The sequence below is a fragment of the Myotis nattereri genome (genome assembly GCF_964212035.1).
Source record: "Myotis nattereri genome assembly, chromosome: 5".
Lineage (NCBI taxonomy): Eukaryota > Metazoa > Chordata > Mammalia > Chiroptera > Vespertilionidae > Myotis > Myotis nattereri.
Window position 1 is genome coordinate 84,213,867 of NC_138080.1, and position 19,631 is coordinate 84,233,497.

The 19,631-nt window shown below is 38.1% G+C and overlaps 1 protein-coding gene across 3 annotated transcripts in view; it reads right to left on the reverse strand.

Annotated features, from left to right (window-relative positions):
* Window positions 1-4,441: 4,441 nt before the first annotated feature.
* The window catches only part of NR3C1 (nuclear receptor subfamily 3 group C member 1), a 102,036-nt gene continuing 86,846 nt past the window's right edge, over window positions 4,442-19,631 (reverse strand). For all 3 annotated transcript variants that reach the window (XM_081091776.1, XM_081091775.1, XM_081091777.1), the window contains exons 7-9: window positions 16,524-16,654; window positions 6,273-6,430; window positions 4,442-5,707 (exon numbers count right to left, since the gene is read on the reverse strand). In XM_081091776.1, the coding sequence (XP_080947902.1) occupies window positions 5,555-5,707; window positions 6,273-6,430; window positions 16,524-16,654 (442 nt within the window). In that variant the 3' untranslated portion in view covers window positions 4,442-5,554. The remainder of the gene's footprint in view (window positions 5,708-6,272; window positions 6,431-16,523; window positions 16,655-19,631) is intronic.

Here is a 19,631-nt window from a genome sequence, read left to right on the forward strand (position 1 = left end):
ATTTATAAACATCTTCCTTCCTTCCTTTGAATGCAGCCTATATGCTCTGCTTCGCTTGAAGAAGTAAGTTTGTTGACTTTCCTGGGGGTAGTGGTGAAACAGGTTCCTTATTGTGTATGTGACAAAACCAGAGTGTTCTTATTTCTGGGCAGCTACTATATTTCACCACCCACATCTCCAGAGGATAGGACACAGGATTTTTAGAGGAGGAAATATCATTGTTTAAATGACTAGATCAAAACTAATATGGCAGCAAAAGGGATTAGATTAAATCAGATTGAAAGGCCTGACATACAATGCTCAATATGAGTTCATTGAACCTGGTTTGGAGCCTCGTATTAATAATTTCTCAGTGGTGCTTAAGAGCATGGACTTTAGAGCCAGAGGCCATGTTTAAAAAAAAAAAAGTCCTACTCTACCACTTCCAAGGTAGGGAAGTTACTCAGTTCTTTAGGCCACAGTTTCTTCAGAGAAATGCAATGATGCTAATAGTACCATCGTTGTACTTAAGCTTAAATGATAATATATTAAAACTTGATATCTGACACAAAGTGCTCAGTAAATGTAAAACAATGAAACTTAAAAACAGAAAACACCAGTTCCCTGGGAAGCTTGTAGACCAGAGACATATGGTAAATGGCCTCATTAGACTTTCTAGTCAGACTTCAATTAGGTGGGAGTTAGCAGCTAGAAACCAGTTATTTAAACACTGAGCCTGTTTCCTTCTGAAAAATATTTTTATAAAATGGAGTTAGTGTCTTCAGCACTTTTCATTTCATTCATCCACTGGGTGGGGAGTAACTGCTATAATGTATGAAGGTGTCCTACAGATGTAAGAATAACCCTTGAAGTGAATGGTAAAGTAACAATGTGTGTACATACTGGGGCCCTATCTGGCATTTCTGCAATGTACCCAAGACACTGGGAAGGAGTTTTGTACACACATGTGTCCAACCATATACTGTAAGTGATGGAGGATAGTGATGGGGTTTTTCTTACTCATATGCTATCTTCAATATTTATTAGATAGTAGGTATGTCAAATTTGGTTTTTCAGCTATGATGCTTTTTTCCTTCGTGGAGAAGCGAGTATTTATAGGAAAAGTTTGTTAGATTACCCAATTCATGGATCCGACCGAAACATAGTATGTGTTTTGGGGAAAATGAATAGATTGTACAGAACAGTTGTGCAACATTGCTACGACATTTACTAAATATTTATGCCTTTTTTGCAATAATTCATTTTAAAATAAGGTAAGAATTTTGTCTAGATAACGTTTACACAAAATACCATTTTTGTGACAAACGGCTGGATTTGGAGAAGCCTTCCCTCAGCCCCCTTGTATAATTGGCACGTGACCACCTGAGGCATGGACGGGAAAGCGGGCCTCGGCACCAGGGTTGAGCTCCTTCTGAATGTACGCCGTACTAGCACGCAAGCACTGCTACACAGACACGCACGGGTCCACGTGAGCCAATGAAGGTGTCTGAAGTGATAGCTCTACTTTCAGTAGAAAAAGGAGGAAAACTGGAACTGCACGAGTTCCACAGAAGCATGTCGGAGTCACGTAATGAAAAAGCAGGTTTTTTATTGTGATGTTTCTCCGTATTTGGCATTGCTGTAAATGACTAACTAACATTTACCGCCAATTCAGTACAAATGTGTGGCTTGGTAACACCAGAACAGCAAATTTAAATGAAAATAAAAGTTAAACATTTCCACACAAGATTTTACAGTCTGACATTTCACTGCGTAGATAAAAAGACTTTTTTTTTTTACTAGAGATTATTCAGCATGAATAAAAAACTACAACTTTTATTTTTAAACAGGAGTCACTGGTTTTAATTTTTACACATTTTAAAATTACTGTGATAAAAAATAATGAAAAAGCTTCTTAATTATGCCATACACAGTATAATATAGATCTGTCCCCATTATATAGCATTTGTTTAATATACAAAATAGAATATTGACACACTTGAATCTATATGTAGTTAAGCAAGTTACTTGAGGAGGGTCTTTTCATACAGCCTTTCATCAGAAAATAAACGCCTTCTTCCAGCCATTTCCTAGCGAGGAGCTGGCCCTTTCCCAAAGACCTGGGTGCTAATCCTGCTGGACCAGGCTGATGGGGACTAGTCAGGAAAACCATAAACTTCCATGCCAAGTGGTTCAAGTGTCCTCCTTTCACTCTGATTTATTTTCCCTTTCAACTCTCAACCCAGGCACATAAGCACACATTCATCTATAGCTACTGTCTGAATGACCGACTGAGTTCGAAGGCCAGTGCAATAATACTGCTCATTCCATGGAGATGCAGTTTCAGGGTATTTAACAGAGAACTAAAATGAGAAGCCTCGATGATAATAGGACGTATAGATAAGTAAAACTGGAATGGCTCCCTGCCCCCGCCCCAATTCTGAAGTGAGGTTAGCGTGTGGCTCTCCTTTATCTGCATGTCCAGAATCCCTCCTGTGCTAACTACCCAGCTCTCCAGAGACCCTGACCCTATTAGTTTCCCTGGGGGTGACATTTTCTTTTTCAGGAGAAGGTAGGTACTCTTTTAGGTTCCCCTCCCATAGTCTTAGACAATTGGGTACATATATACCCCACAAGCACTTGCATCCCACAGCAAGGCCTGAAAACACCAAGAGGGCCATTTTCCTCTCCCAGTAATGAAAAGTCTTTTCAGGGTTTGTTGGGAGTCCCCTAGGCCTGTCACCAACTCTCACTGACATTACAAACGTAAAGAGCTTCAGATGGCAAGATACCACATACAGCGAAAACGAAGCTACTTTCAAATACCTCCTTTTTTTCACTTAAATCCATAATTACACTCAGAGGAACAACATAATTAAGATAACTTCCTTTCTACATATTCAAAAAGGGCAGTTTATTTTCCATCTAATGCACAGCCTCCTATAGTTTTATGAATGTCAGTTGATTTCTTTTTAACAACGAAGTGAGCATATTATTTTTTTCACTGACCTCTTATTTTTTAAGAGCCGAGGATGCTGGGACTAAAATATGATTAATGTCTGACGTGTTTTCTGATTTTAACCATATAACATTCTATAAGTGAAGAAGTTACCTTTCAGACGTTCTTTTTGATTCTTAACACTGTGATTGATAATAATAATCAAGCGGTATTTCTTAGGCACCCAAAATTTCACATCTAGCTGGGTTACAAACCACCTTAAAATACTTTGAACCAAATTAAACCATTACAAAAGGAACATTCCCTTTTAGAGAGCATTCAAAAAGCAAATTATTACATTTTTTATTAAATAATTTCTCCAAAATACTGAAAAAATAACAAATAACATTCAAAAAGCATTCAAAGAAAACATAAACATCCTCATTTTGTTTGGAAATGAACTCTTGTAGGATAGAAAGGAATTAGTGTATTACTGGCAACCTATGAGATTCTGCATTATTTACATATTGCTGGTACCTCTGTGCGTATTATTGCCCAACTTCTCAAGCCTCTGTTTTTATGACACGGTTGGCGAGGCTGCTGTGGAAGTAACCCCGCTCTGAGACGGTGCCTGTCCGTGTGTGAGCACCACCTTGCTGGCTCCTGCTCCTAGCTTTAGCGCGAGAGGAGGCCGAGTCAGCCAGACCTGCCCTGCCAGACTCACCGCGGGAACAAGAGGGTGGTCGCGCTGGGAGGCGGAGGGTTACTCCCCCTGCGATCTGAGATCTGAGCGGACGGAGCCTCCGCACCAGCCTCCATCTCTCTCTTCCCCGGAGCAAACCCGTTCGGCGTTAGGGACCACTGCTGCCTGTCCTGTATGAATGCTTGCACACACTATAAATCATATAGGTTATCCACCGACATTTCTCTAACCCCTACAAAAAATATATATAACATGTCGTGATAAAACAATCTCATCTAAAAATCATTCTTATTTTACACTATACAAGCTATTTTACAATCATTTTAATAAATTGCATGTAAAGCTGCAGTAGCCCTTCCCTTCCCAGATTAGTGAATACCAATATGATATATATCTGAAACTATAACTAAATATAAAAATATATTAGAAGTTTCATATTGTTAATGTTAGATTTTCAGTTTTCTATTACACAAATAATTTGGCCACCTTGAATAGAAATCGGATTTCTTGTGGCTTAATGAGTTTTGAGTTAACAGAAAGGTGGTAAGGTGCACACAGAAAGGGCTACCACAGCTTCTATTCTGTTTAAAATGATTAATTCTCAACAGCGAGGAAAAAAATTCACAAGACGTGTTAAACTCCATGGCACACGGGGATGGGCGGGTGTGGCTTACACACGTGGGAGCCTGACTCGCAGCCTACGTCACAGGGAGCAGCTGCGGACCTTTCCGGCACCACCAGGAAAGGAGACCAATTGTGACAGATGGGAATGTGAAAATGGGTGTCTAGCCACTTCTGCCACATTAGAGATTTCGTTTTTTGGGTAAAGTGAGAGGAATTGCTTGGTCTGATTAAAATCCCTCAGCTTTGTTTCCGCTGGTTCTCTGGAATCCTAACTTTTAAGAAGTTATACAAACTACAACAGAAGGTCCTGAACGGCAGAAACTCGCGTTCTTGCCATTGACCATTGCAGGGACAGGGCGGTAGGTGCAGACAGGGCCTCTTAGTAGTTTTTTTTTTTTTTTTTTTTTTTTAAATTAGTCTTTTGCAACCATCATCTATGGTTTACCCTGCAGGTTTGGACCAGGTAGATGCTCGATACCAGTTAGGGTGGTTAATTTGCACAACCTCTATAATCCTCCACTGAAGCATATATATATATATACACACAAAATGTGAGCTTTTTTTTGACAAGAATACTGGAGATTTGAGTCGATTTTTGTGATCTTCTGATAGCTAAGTGCCATCAGGTTAGAAGCACCAACCCATTTTCACACAGAAGATTAATGTTTAGAGTTTATTTAGGAAAGCTATGAACTAGTTGCCCATCATCTTAAACAGCTGTACAATAACTCAAATACAAAAATTAAGTAAGAAAAATGAGCAAGCGTAGTTTACTGAATATAAAGGAAATTGTTAAAACCAGACAGCAATAGCTATAAAAGGCACAGCTTCCCTTTTCTGATATACACTTGTAAACTTTTTTTTTCAGGTTTCCATGCATAAATCAAAAAATGTTATCCTAACTATACAGGGCAAATACACCAACAAAAAGTCTAGAAGATTTTGTCCAGCCAACTGTGATAAGTCCGAGCAGGAAGCTCACTGAGCAGACGGGGCACTGGTGGTTAGAGTGCCGTCCTTCTCCGACAGGGAGGTGGCCCCCCCTCAGGGTTTCTCATTTCTGGGATCCACCAACTATCACTTCCTACTGTTCCCATCACTGAAAAGCGAGGGCTCAACTGCTTCTGTCGCCAAGCCTTGGCCCTCTATAAACCACATGTAGTGCGTGTTTAAAACAAGACAAAAACAAACACCAGACATAAACAAAAAAGAAAATTAAAACAACATAACCGCTATAGGATAAACGATAGTTTGTACAATAAAAGCTATAAAGTCAACTTTCTTTAAGGCAACCTTTCTGATTAAGGCAGTCACTTTTGATGAAACAGAAGTTTTTTGATATTTCCACTTGAATATTTTGGTAACTGATTGGTGATGATTTCAGCTAACATCTCTGGGAATTCAATACTCATGGATTTATCCAAAAATGTTTGGAAGCAATAGTGAAGGAGATTTTCAACTACCTACAAGAGAAGATATGGTAATGATTAGCCTTAAAATCCTATCAGTGGGAACATCTCATGCTTGTTGGCTTCTCTCTCTCTCTTTTTTTGTAAATATCTGACTTCGATAGAATATACCCAATCTCTGCTGGAATTCCCCAAGTTAAAAAAAAAAAGTTAAATAAAATGAGCACTCAGGTACCAAAGATATCTTAAATCCCTTAAACTGTATGTAGAATTGTATGGAATTAAGTGTTTCATGATGAACTGCAGTACTATAACACAGGAAAGACATATTCTAATTTAATGGATTAATCAAGCAAAGCCAGGGAATTCTATATTTAAAAAAACAGTGCTGTTGAATTCTGTACTGGCATCAGGACGCTACAGGCACATGACCAGGTGAAATAAAATTCCATAATTCCACAGGAAAACTGTGGGCCAAACTGAAGTCACAGCCTGAACTCAAACCATCATCAATATCCACAAATGGAAAATATATCGGTATACAATTACATAGACTAATTAGAACATAACTTCATATCCCGGAAAACTTTTGACACTTGGCTTTGTGATTGACACTTACATCATGCATGGAGTCCAAGAGTTTTGTCAGTTGGTAGAACCGCTGCCAGTTCTGACTGGAGTTCCCTTCCCTCTTGACAATGGCTTTCCCCAGCTCTTTGATGTAGGTCATTCTAATCTCATCAAACAGCTCTTGGCTCTTCAAGCCTTCCTTAGGAACTAAAAGATTAAGAGGTAGTCAATTCAATAACCTTCTTGTGATAACTTTTCATATAAGCAACTAAGGCATTTATTATTAATAGCATACTTCATGACTTAACATTGTCTATATGCTTTTAATGCACTCGATTAAAACATAAGCATTTCAAAGGATTGTGAAACCACAGCCAAGAGAATAGGGGCCAATGGGTAACTGGAGACCTTAACTTTAGGTAAATCGTGCTGATACCTTCCTCTCTAGTTCACAAAGCTGGCTTGAAGACCAAATAAATAATAGTGCCTGCCATTCTGCCCTTCAGTTTAGTTAGACATAATGAAAACTTCAACAACAGTGTTTATCCCACCAGTTACATCCTGGAATATGTGACATCACCTGTCACTTAAACCCTTAAAATCATGCAATGCATTTTGTCAATTAACGCATTAACACTGAGTTGATATGATTCCAATCTAGATTCGTGCACCGGGCCGGGGGGGAGGGGTGTCCCTCAGCCCAGCCTGCACCCTCTCCAATCTGGGACCCCTCAAGGGATGTCCAACTGCCTGTTTAGGCCCGATCCCTGTGGGACATCCCTCTCACAATCCAGGACTGCTGGCTCCCAACCGCTTCTGCCTGCCTGCATGATCACCCCCTAACCACTTCTGCCTGCCTGCCTGATCACCCCCCAACCAATTCTGCCTGCCTGCCTGATCACCCCCTAACCGCTCCCCTGCTAGCTTGATCACCCCCTAACCGCTCCCCTGCCAGCCTGATCGATGCCTAAATGCCCTCCCCTGCCAGCATGGTCGCCCCCAACTGCCCTCCCCTGCAGGCCTGGTCCCCCACAACAGCCCTCCCCTGTCAGCCATCTTGTGGCCACATGGGGGTGGCCATCTTTGACCACATGGGGCAGCCATCTTGTGTGTTTGAGTCATGGTCAATCTGCATACTGGTCATGACTAATTAGCATATCAGGGCTAATTAGCATATCCATCTCTTATTGTGTTGGAGAGATGGTCAATTTGCATACCAGTCGTGACTAATTAGGATATCTCGCTCTTATTATATAGGATATATATATATCTACCTACCTACCTACCTACCTCCTGGGAAGGAAATATTTGCTTCTCCTTATATACTCAGAAATATAGAAAATACCTCATGAATTGTGGATCATAAAATTGGTGTGAAATAAATTTTTTAATATTACTCTTCAAAAACTGACACTAGTGGACAGTTAACCATGGTTTCACTTAATCTTACAGTGATTGTGACTTCTGTAGAGTGCGAAGTTTCTCCAAGTGCATTCCTAGGAACTCTGGTTCTGTGTTAATGGCCAGGGAAAGGAGGGTCTGATGGTCCAAATTTAAGCAAAGCTAAATGTTTAATCCAAATCGAGGCATATTTCTGAATTTCAAATTCTCAGAGATAATTATGCCGTCTCCAGAGAGGGGAAACAGCTGTTTCCCAAACTTCACTTCACCTGCTGACACCTTAGGAAATGCTGGCATAGAGGAAGAGCAGTGGGTTTAGGAGCAAGAAGTCTTAATTTAATTTTTACTTGCCCTGTGGACTTGTTTCCTACTCTTTCTCACTAAATTAAATTTTTAAAAAAATTTTAGATATTAATGATGTAAGACACAATGTAAGTGAGATATACAACACGATTCATATTATATATACAGTACAATGACCCCCACAAGTCTAGTTAGCATCTAGCACCATGCATTGTTACAAAACTTTTCTTGTGATGACAATTTTTAATATTAACTGTCTTAGCAACTTCCAAATATACAGTACACTATTATTAACTTACAGTCACCATGCTGTATATACATTGTATCCCCACGCATGCCTACTATTTTATAGCTGGAAGTTTGTACTTTCTAACCACTTCACCCATTTTCCCCAATCTCAGTCTCTGGCATCCACAAGTCTGCTCTCTATACATGAGCTTGTTCTTGTTCATTTTTAGATTCTACATATTAGTGAGATAATCTGATACTTGTCTTTCTTTTGACTTATTTCTCTTAGTCTAATGCAGCGGTTCTAACCTGTGGGGTCAAACAACCCTTTCACAGGGGTCGCCTAAGACCATCAGAAAACACATATATAATTACATATTGTTTTTGTGATTAATCACTATGCTTTAATTATGTAAAATTTGTAATAATGAAAATACATCCTGCATATCAGATATTTACATTATGATTCATAAAAGTAGAAAAATTACAGTTATGAAGTAGCAAAGAAATAATTTTATGGTTGGGGGTCACCACAACATGAGGAACTGTATTAAAGGGTCATGGCATTAGGAAGGTTGAGAACCACTGGAATGCCTCCATGATCCATTCATTTTGTCACAAATGGCAAGATTTCATTCGTTTTATGGCTGAATAATATTCCACTGAATATAAATATCTCACATTTTATCCATTTATTCACTGATGGACACTTATCTTGCTTCCATATATTGGCTACTGTAAAATGATTTGGCAGTGAACATAGAGGTGCATATATCTTTTCAAGTTAGTTTTTTTTCCCTTTGGATAAATACCCGTAAGTAGAACTGTTGAATCATATATGGTAGCTTTATTTTAAATTTGTCGAGGAACTCCCATATTGTTTTCCATAGTGGCTGCAACAATCTATATTCCCACCAACAGTAAAAGACGGTTCCCTTTATTCCATATCCTCTTCAACACTTGTTACTGTCTTTTTTTTATGACAGCCACTCTAACAGGTGTAAGGTGATATCTCATTGGTGTTTCGATTTGCATTTCCCTGATGATTAATTATATTGAGCACCCTTTTCATGTACTTGGTCATCTGTATGTCTTCTTTGGAAAAATGTCTATTCAGATCAATGCCTATTTTTTCATTTGATTGTTTTTGGCTATTGAGTTGTATGAGTTCTTTATATATTTTAGATATTACCCCCTTATCAGATATATGACTTGCAAATATCTCCCACTTGGCACACTGCCTTTATCTTGGTGGATGGTTTCCTTTGCTGTGCAGAAGCTGTTTAGTTTAATGTAGTTCTACTTGTTTATTTTTGCTTTTGGTGTCAGACCCAAAAAATCATCACCAATATTGATGTCAAGGAGCTTACCACCTATGTTGTCTTTTAGCAGTTTTATCATTTCAGGTCTTACATTCAAGTCTTTGATTGATTTTAAGTTAATAATTGTGTGTAGTGTAATATAGTGGTCTAGTTTCATTCTTTTGTATCTGGCTGTTCAGTTTTCCTAACACCATTTATTGAAGAGACTGTCCTTTCCCCATTGTATATTCTTGGCTCCTTTTGTCATAAATTAACATTTTAAGAATATTAACTCTTCCAATGCAGGAGCACAAAATACCCTTCTACTTGCCTCTTCTCCAATTATTTCATCCATGCTTTACAGCCTTCAGGGTATGGATGTTTTCCTCGTTGGTTAAGGTTATTCCTAGGTATCTTATTATTTTTGAAGAAATTGTAAATGGAATTATTTTCTGATTTTCCTTTTCTACTAGTTTGTTATTACTATATAGAAATGAACCAGATTTTTTGCATTTTTTATTTTGTATCCTGCTACTTTACTGAATTTATTCAGTTCCAACAGTTTTTTGGTGGAACCTTTAAGGTTTTCTATATGATATATTATGTCATCTGCAAATAGAGTTTTACTTCTTCTTTATCTATTTGATGCCATTTCCTTTTCTTGTCTTAATGTTCTGGCTAGAACTTACAATACTATGTTGAGTAAAAGTGGCAAGGGTGGCCAACCTTGCCTTGTTCCTGATCTTATAGGAAAAGCTCAGTTTCTTACCACTGAGTATGACACTAGCTGAGGAGTTGTCATATATGGCCTTTAATTGTTGAAGTATTCCCTCTGTTTCCACTTTGTTGAGTGTTTTTAGTCATAAATAGATGTTGAGTTTCGTCAAATGCTTTTTCTGCATCTTTTGAGAATACCATATGGTTTTTATCCTTTATTTGTTAATGTGGAGTATCATTCTCACAGGATTTTGATTAGGATTAGACCAAAGAACACATGAAAATGTTTTGATTTCATAAAGCAATACTTGGCATTTCTAAGATGTCCATATTAATGCAAAAATAAAGGCCACTTAATCAGGAGTGACAAGAGCCTACCCTTAGTGATATGTTAATTTTATACATTACTCATATTACAGGTAATCTAATTACTGTTAATTTTTAAAATAGTGATTGCTTATTTATGTTTCTTTCCTGCTGGTTACCTGAATTCTAAAAGTAATTATGGGAAAATCCCTATCTGATATTTATATTTAAAAGAATTTCATCCATTCCAAATTATCGTTGTAGTTTCATGAATTTTTGCTTTATGTTGTTAGAGGTCATATATTTACAAATATTTTCCTGGTTGTGGAATGCTTTATGTAATGAGTATCTTTAAATATAGAACTTTTTCTTTCTTGCCTTAAAGTCTATTTTGATAGTAATGCAGCTGCTTTACCTTTCTTTTGGTTAAAGCAGTAGTCAGCAAACTATGGCTCACAGCCCAATCCTCACCTCAGCCTGTGTTTGTAAATGTTTTGTTGGAAGTCAGCCAGGCCTGTGTTCCTGCCACAGGGGGCAGAGTTGAGTAGCTATACCAGACTATGCAAAACTGAAAACATTTACCATCTGGTCCTTTACAAAAAAGCTTGCCATTCCTGGGTTATACCATGCATAGTATATCCTCTCACTTTAGCTGTTAAATATCTTTATTGAGAGATTCCTCTTGTGAAATTACTGATATATTTGAATTTATCTGTGCCATCTGTTACTTCCTCTGATGATGCTTTTCCCTGCTCCTCTCGTTTCTTTCATTCTTTTGGATTGTTTTTGTTTGTTTGGTTTTTTTTTTTTTTTACCATGTTATCCTTTTCCCCCTAATGCTTTGGAATGTTATATACATGTTGTATTTCTAGTTGTCATCCTTAAAATTTAAACACCCATTCTTACTTTACCAAATTCTCATTTTTGCTTATATGTAATTAATGTGTACTTTAGTTCTATTTTTTAACACCCCCCCCCCCGAAGACATTATTACTGTTATTTTATTCAGTAAAGTTTAGTTTAAATCTATTTACATATTTACCACTTCCTTTGTTTTGGTTTTTTACCACTTTTTTTTTTTTTACCTTCTTAAAGATGTCATTACTTCCCTTTTGCCTAAGTACATTTTATAATATTATATACAAAGTTTAGCGGCAAACTTTGTTTGAGCCTCCACTAACAACAACAACAACAACAGAAGACTATGCGTATGTTTAGGCCGTTCACACTGAAACCTGTCTGAGGAGCTGGATCGCGTCCGCCGTGTTTGTGGCCGTCACCTGCTCTTGGCATGTGTTCTTTGTTTCCTTTTTAATCCCCTCCCCCCTTTTTTTTTTTTTTTTGCTATTTCTAGTTTTCATTAAGCATTTTATATGACATGTTTTCTCTCCTTTTAGTATGTCAATTATTACTTCTTCTCAAAGTTTGTTTTTTTTCACAGAGGGGATAAATGGTGATGAAAAATAAATAAAATTTTTGTTAGTGGTTGCCCTAGAGTTTGCATTGACAACTACAGTTGATCCTTAAACAATGTGGGAATTAGGGGTACAGATCCCCTTGCAGATGAAAATACAGGTATAATTTCTGACTCTACAGGTGGCTCTTCCTATCTGTGGATTCAAACAATTGCAGTTGGGAATGTGAAAATACTGTTTTTGATCTGCATTTGGTAGAATCCAAGGATGCAAAACCCATGGATACAAAGGGCAGACTCTACTTATTGAAAAGAAAAAGAAAAAAAGCTGTGAATAAATGGACCAGAGCAGTTCAAACCCATGTTGTTACAGTACAACTGCAGTCTACACTAAAACAGAGTATTCCTAATTTCTCCCTCCCATCCCTATTAACATTGTGGTCACTCATTCAACTTGCCCATATGTTGTGCTCAAACAATATACACTGCTATTAATACTTTAAACAGTTGTTAGATTAATTATGAAAAAAATACTATTTTACCTTCATCTATTCCTAACACTCTTCCTTTCTCTATGTAGATCCATGTTTCTGACCTGTATCATTTTCCTTTCCTCTAAAGAACTTCTCTTAACACTTTATGAAAGGCAGATCTACGAGTAACTGATTCTCTCAAGTTTTGTTTGTCTGAGAAGGTCTTTATTTTGCTTTCACTTTTAAAGGGAATTTTCACTGAATACAGAATTAGAAGTTGATTTTTTTTCCTTTCAACACTAAATATGTGATTCCACTCTTGCTACATGGTTTCTACTGATGACACTTCAGCAGAACATATTTCTTGTCTTGTTCCACCATAGGTAAGCTGTTCTTTTCCCCAATCTGGCTACTTTCAAGATTTCCTCTTTATTTTTTGTTTTCTGCAGTTTGAATAAAATAGGCCTAGGTGTAGATTTTTTGGTATTTATCTTTCTTGGCACTTTCTGAGCTTCCTAGATTTATGTTTTGGTTCCTGTCATGAATTTTGGAGAAGTATTAGCTATTATTACTTAAAATATTGCTTCTGTTCCTTTCCTTCTTTTACTTGATATTCCCATTACTTGTATAGTACACCTCTTGTTGTACTTTCCCCACTGTTCTTAAATATTCTGTTCTATGTTTTTTCATTTTTTTTTTCTCTTTGCACTTGAATTTTGTAAGTTTCTACTGAGTGTTTTCAAGCTCAATGATTCTTTCCTTGGTGTATCTAAGAGCCCATCCACAGCATTCTTCATTTCCATATTACAGTATTTTTGATTTCTAGCATTTCCTTTTGATTCTTTCTTAAAATTTCCACCTCACTGCTTACAATATCCATGTGTTCTTACATGTTGTTTACTTTTTCCATTAGTCTTTAACATATTAATCATAGGTATTTCAAGTTCCCTATCTGATAATTACAACATCTGTGCTATATCTATGTCTTATTCTAATGTTTGTTTCTTCTTACCTTGCAATTTTTTGCAAAAAGCTAGAAATTATGTGAGGTTTTATGTTAATCTGGCTAGGGACAAAGCTGCGTTAAATGTTTGGTGTGGGTATTAAGAGGTTCCAGTTTCCTTTTTATTCCCCCTCCTTCCACCCGCTGTTGTCTTTCTTTCCTAAATACCGGTAATTCTGCAGCGCTCTCCATTGTAATTCAGTTCTTCTCACTGGAACCCTGATCATATGGTGGTAAGGTGGGATGTTTAATACTTTTATGATTAAATCTTTTTAGTAGGCTTGGTCCCTGGGCTGTGTCCTTCAGAAATGTTTCTGGACCTTTCCCCCCCTTCTCTTACATGATATAGAAAGGCTGGAGCAGCCTACTTCCCCAGGTCAGATAAAGCTTTGTTACAGCCGTTTCCCTTAGTGCACAGAAACATGAGGGGATCTTTCTCAGGTCTTCACCATGGGAAACTGGTGGAGCTTTAGGTGGTAAACACCAAGGAAGTATGGGGAGACAAGCCCCCTGCCAATGCTGGGTCCCAAGAGTTCTTAACTCTCAGGCTATTCCTCACTGGGTCTCCAGAATTCATCAAAATGACTGAAGTGTTACTACCAGTTACTGGCTCCAGCAGCTTCTCTTCCAGGAAGCTCATTTCTAGCTGTGTTTCTCTACATTTGCCTTCTCTACCGACTCTGAGGTGGTGGTGGTTTGTCTTGTCATCTCAATTCTCTGATGGATCTAAGAAAAGTCACCGATTTTCAGTCTGATCAGCTTTTCCTTATTGTGAGGATAGCTCCGAAGCTGTTTACTTGTCAGAGCTGAAACTGAAGTCCACCTTCATTTAGCATTTTAGAAACATCATTCCATTTTCTTCAGTAGCTATTGTTCGATTAAATTCCTTCTCCTTTGAAGATGTTTTCTCTCTCCTGTTCAGTGATTTTCTTGTAAACTTTGCTGTTCAGACAGCTGGATTTTATTAATATACTATGTGGAATTCATTGCACTCCCTGGATATAGGGTTTGGTGTCTTTTTAAAATTATGGAAACTTTTCAGCCATTACCTCTCTTTGTATAATTACTTTTCTCTTTCACCTTTCATTTTGGATTTCTGATGATTATGTGAAGCCAGAACTTTTTCCAGCTGGTGTACGGTGAAGGGGTTACCAATGTGTTACGATAATGATTTGCTATGCTGGTGTACGGTGAAGGGGTTACCAATGTGTTACGGTAATGATCTGCTCTGCTGGTGTACGGTGAAGGGGTTACCAAGGTGTTACGGTAATGATCTGCTCTGCTGGTGTACGGTGAAGGGGCTACCAATGTGTTACGGTAATGATGTGCTCTGCTGGTGTACGGTGAAGGGGTTACCAAGGTGTTACGGTAATGATCTGCTCTGCTGGTGTACGGTGAAGGGGCTACCAATGTGTTACGGTAATGATCTGCTCTGCTGGTGTACGGTGAAGGGGTTACCAATGTGTTACGGTAATGATCTGCTCTGCTGGTGTACGGTGAAGGGGTTACCAAGGTGTTACGGTAATGATCTACTCTGCTGGTGTACGGTGAAGGGGTTACCAATGTGTTACGGTAATGATGTGCTCTGCTGGTGTACGGTGAAGGGGTTACCAATGTGTTACGGTAATGATGTGCTCTGCTGGTGTACGGTGAAGGGGTTACCAATGTGTTACGGTAATGATGTGCTCTGCTGGTGTACGGTGAAGGGGTTACCAATGTGTTACGGTAATGATGTGCTCTGCTGGTGTACGGTGAAGGGGTTACCAATGTGTTACGGTAATGATCTGCTATGCCGGTGTACGGTGAAGGGGTTACCAATGTGTTACGGTAATGATGTGCTCTGCTGGTGTACGGTGAAGGGGTTACCAATGTGTTACGGTAATGATGTGCTCTGCCGGTGTACGGTGAAGGGGTTACCAAGGTGTTACGGTAATGATGTGCTCTGCTGGTTGCAAGTGGCCTCATTCATTTACCTCGGTGTGCTATGCTGCACAGATGCTGTTTTTATGTTCATTATGACATGAAAATTTCGAATTAAAAAGCATTGTTTTAGAGCTTCTCCCTTAATCACTGTTTGCTCAAATAACACCAAGCTCACATCTTTAACACGTGTGCTGCCATTGGTAACCTGAAAGGAGTCTCTAGTGATTATATTTACCTTTAGGCTTTTTAAGGGGTAGTGGAAATTTTTCTAGCCTTGATTATTACTAATACTCCTTAAATTTAAGAACATAAAACAAGTTTTTGTAGAACAAAGAATTACAACAGCTTAAATAGTCATGTGCAACATCTACAGCTTACAGTTATTTGACAACTTTGAAGCCACAGTTAATAGAATACAGACTTTTAAAAAACTACAAGTTTACTTATTTGTATATGAAAAAATTATTCATCCATCAGCTCAGTATTTTATAAACATTAACCTGATATATAATTTTTACTGGAATGGTCTAAAGTTTATAATATAATAACTGGTTCACATTTTTATTGAAAATGCCAAAAATGTCACAATTTTACTAATATAGACACGATACTTTGTATTTTTCAAAAGTTCTTTAGTTTTAACTAAGTTTTAACTTGCTAGGTGGGATTAGCCTCACTAAAGCTTATATACAGTAACTTTATCTAAACTTTCAAGGTGGTTTTATAAACTCTTGTTGTCGTTTTCTAGATAGAATACCTCTGCCCAATAGTCCCGCTCGGATCCTGCACTAGCCAGTCCTCTAATAGTAACCACACACACCTTGTGTAGGATGAATCTTTTCCCCATAATGTCTTATACATGGTAGTACTCAATGTATAAGTAAAATATTTTGAGAAAGTTGCAATGTAGTAGAAAAACCAAAATCATTCCAGTTGGTTTGCTTTTTCCATGCCTCCTACAGAGGTCACAGGAAGGAGGAAGTCTACACATTACAGATCAACAGACACCGCTACGCAACTCACACACCTCTATTTCTCCATGACATCTATGTCTTATTAATCTTGGTGTATGTTATGGGCTGTGCCTTTCTAAAGTTTACATTTATGAAAACCTATCAGGCTAGCAGGAAATAGTAGACATATTTGATATAAGTATTAGTGCTATGTATACAAATAAACCTTTGTTTCTACATTTCATGCTTCATATAGAAGTGAACAGTGTTCTACAAACCTGATGAGAGAAGCAGTAAGGTTTTCATGCAGAGATATTCTTCATAAGATACCTGAAGCCTTTGTAACTCAGAGGAAACATATAGCATGTGTTTACATTGGTCATACATGAAGGGCAGAGACATCCTTTGCCTGTGAAAGACAAATATCAGTGTTTGAATTAGAAATAAGTACTGCTTGTTCCATGAAGGAAAACCTAACTCTTATGATTAATGCTAATTCCCTACAGCTTAGAAGGTTTCTTAAACTTGTTCCTAGGTCTACAGCATATAAAGAGACTACTGAACAATGTAATTTTACATTGAAGAAGTTATTTTTCCATCATGCACTCCATGAATTATTTTATTTACTTAAGTGTTTAGAACTTATTACTCCTACAGGATTTATTACCACTTACTCTTTTAAATCAAGGTTTTATGGTAGCATCCAAATATGGCCAACTAGACAACACAGCTTTAGATCCTACCCATTTAAAATTCAAAAGGCATTTTCTCTCATGGCATTCCATTCTAAAGACAACTATGAGTGATACTGTATATAGTTATGCAGAGGGTCGGAATTTGACTCTAGGCTTTCTTAGACCCCATATCTGCCTCTGACAGACATTATTATCTCCTAATGAAAGGTACCAAATTAATTCTCAACAACCACGCTCACATCTACGAGTTTCAAATAGATCCCTAAAGTTTCCTAATTTCTTAAGTGAAACCAAGAGCCTGAATCTGTGCCCAGTTCACAGATTTAAAAATACTTCAAGATCTATGTGTATTTTTTTCAAAATTTTGACAGAAAGTGATCTTGTACTTAACAGATAAAAAAGTTTTTACTTTTTTATATGATAAAAGTATTTATTTCTTTATATGATAAAATAAATCAGACATGAATGGCATACTGCCAAAGTGATGACAGGAGCTCTATGATGCTTCAAATTTAAAATCTGCTTTTAGTAAAGAGGCACCTTCGCAATGCTCCAATAGGAATTAAGCTTTCCTTTTCTGTGAGGTGTATTTTTCTCTTTTAGGTTCCATTATGTTGTAATCGACAGTTACAGCGTAGTAGAGTAAAAAAAACAATTCTAGTTGGCTGTTAAAAAATAGTATTTTCTACAACTTTCTGACCTAAGGACAATGATGAGAAACTTTTACAAGCTACACAGATGGTCCGAACTTGAATGTATACTTTCTGACCCCCAAATCTTCCTACCCCAGACACCAGAGTAGTGTGGAAACACAGTGAGCTAAAGAAAAGGGGAGGAAGCCTTGCCACCTCAAAACAAAAAGAGAACGTGAAATCAGAATGGCCTCTTCAAAGCTATTGTTTGGATAAGCCATGTACCCTCCAACAGAGCTGGACACTGAGAAAACATTTCTGTAATACCTACTTCGTGTAAAGAATGTAAGTGGCACAATCAGGTTATGTGGTGATTGTTACGCAGTGGTTTGAATAGTTCTCTTTTTGGCAACAGTGAAGGTGACTTCCTCTCTGACACAGGCACCTTGAGACTGTGTCTGTATGGAGATCTGGTCTGGCCAAGCACACAGCAGTGCCTGTCAGTCGGTGACAGGGATATGGCTCTTCCTTGGAATACAGAGTGAGCATATATGTTTCACGTGCCTCTTGCTTCTCACTGTGAGGCTTGGTCCTTTTCCTTCAGGTCTTAGTTCAAATGACACCTCCCAAAGCCATGAGCCACCCTATCTGAAATAGACATCTCTCTAGTAAAAACTCTATCATAATCTGAAATTGTATTTACTTGGTGGTTATCTGTGTCTCCCCAACTGCAGTGCACGCAGTAAAGGTGAGGAGCCTTGTTGGTTGTGTTCTCTGCTCTAGCACCAGGCAACACATATGGGGTGGGATGAGTATTTGTTGTTCCCTTTTACTCAATCTCTCCATCATGTTATCTATCCTCTTTTTGAAATATTCCACAGGCGTTTTGCTACTAGAATAAAATCTAAACTCTATTTAATGACCTACAAAATTCTCCACTTGGTCCCCACCCACTTCCCTAAACTCACACAATATCCTCAGTGACTCTCTCAATTCCTCACATATAGCAAAGTTGTTTCCAGCCTTGGCAATCATTTCTTCTACCTGGAATGCCCTCCCTTTCAAACAGTTTGTTCTGTTTCCTGCTCAGCTATTTAGCGAGGTCCTCCATGCTAATGAAGCACGAACTCCCCCTCCTCCCCTCCGTCACATATTATACCATGGCTCTCCAAAGTAAGTTGGGTCATGTGGTTTCCCCCATCAGATGTTAGCAGGGGCATCATCTGCTGTATTCGCTGTGTGTAACACAGAGTCAGGCATTTGGTCAATACTCGTGTAACACAGAGTGAATACTGTGCTTGAAGGTAAGTGTCACCAAGAGAGAAACAGCACCACATTGAATTCAATTGCTCAGCCAGGTTTTATAGACTAACTCTGTATGCAGCTGGCCTAACAGAGGGAAAACTTGAACTCTTTGCTTAGGTAGTTCCTATTTATCATGCCAGATACATGGTCTTGCAATGACCTCGTGTGTCCTGAATCTAGAACCACCCTACTACCTGCAGCTTCCTGTACAAGGTCCAAGTAATTCCTTTACAGTATCTGGAGCTGGTATCATCCAGTCTCCACTAAAACACTTAGAGTAATGCGAGCTTACTACATCATAAGGCATTTAACACTCAGCTCAAAGATGCTTTTCTATAACTTGTACCCGTTATTTTTGTGCCTGGCACACCCAAGAGATAAAACAATGTGTTTTCATTATTTTCACAGAATATCTCTTCAGGCTATCCTCACTGCTTTCAAGTCTCCTTTTCTCCAAATATCTCCTTTCATCAATGAATATTAATTTCCAAACTCCTTGCTACTCTGGACATGTTTAAAATTGTTACGGTTATTTTTAATATGGCATCCAGTTTTGAACACAAACTGCTGACGATGCTTGACTCACAAGCAATGGCACTATTATTCTAATAATGTGGTTTAAGAATTCAATATGTTTTGAACCCTTGTCAATACTAAGAACTCAGAACTCACAATTAAAGAAATATCCAGCTTTTTTTCATATAAACCCCCTTCATTTACTCCACTCAGACCATAGGTGTGGGTTTGAATAAAG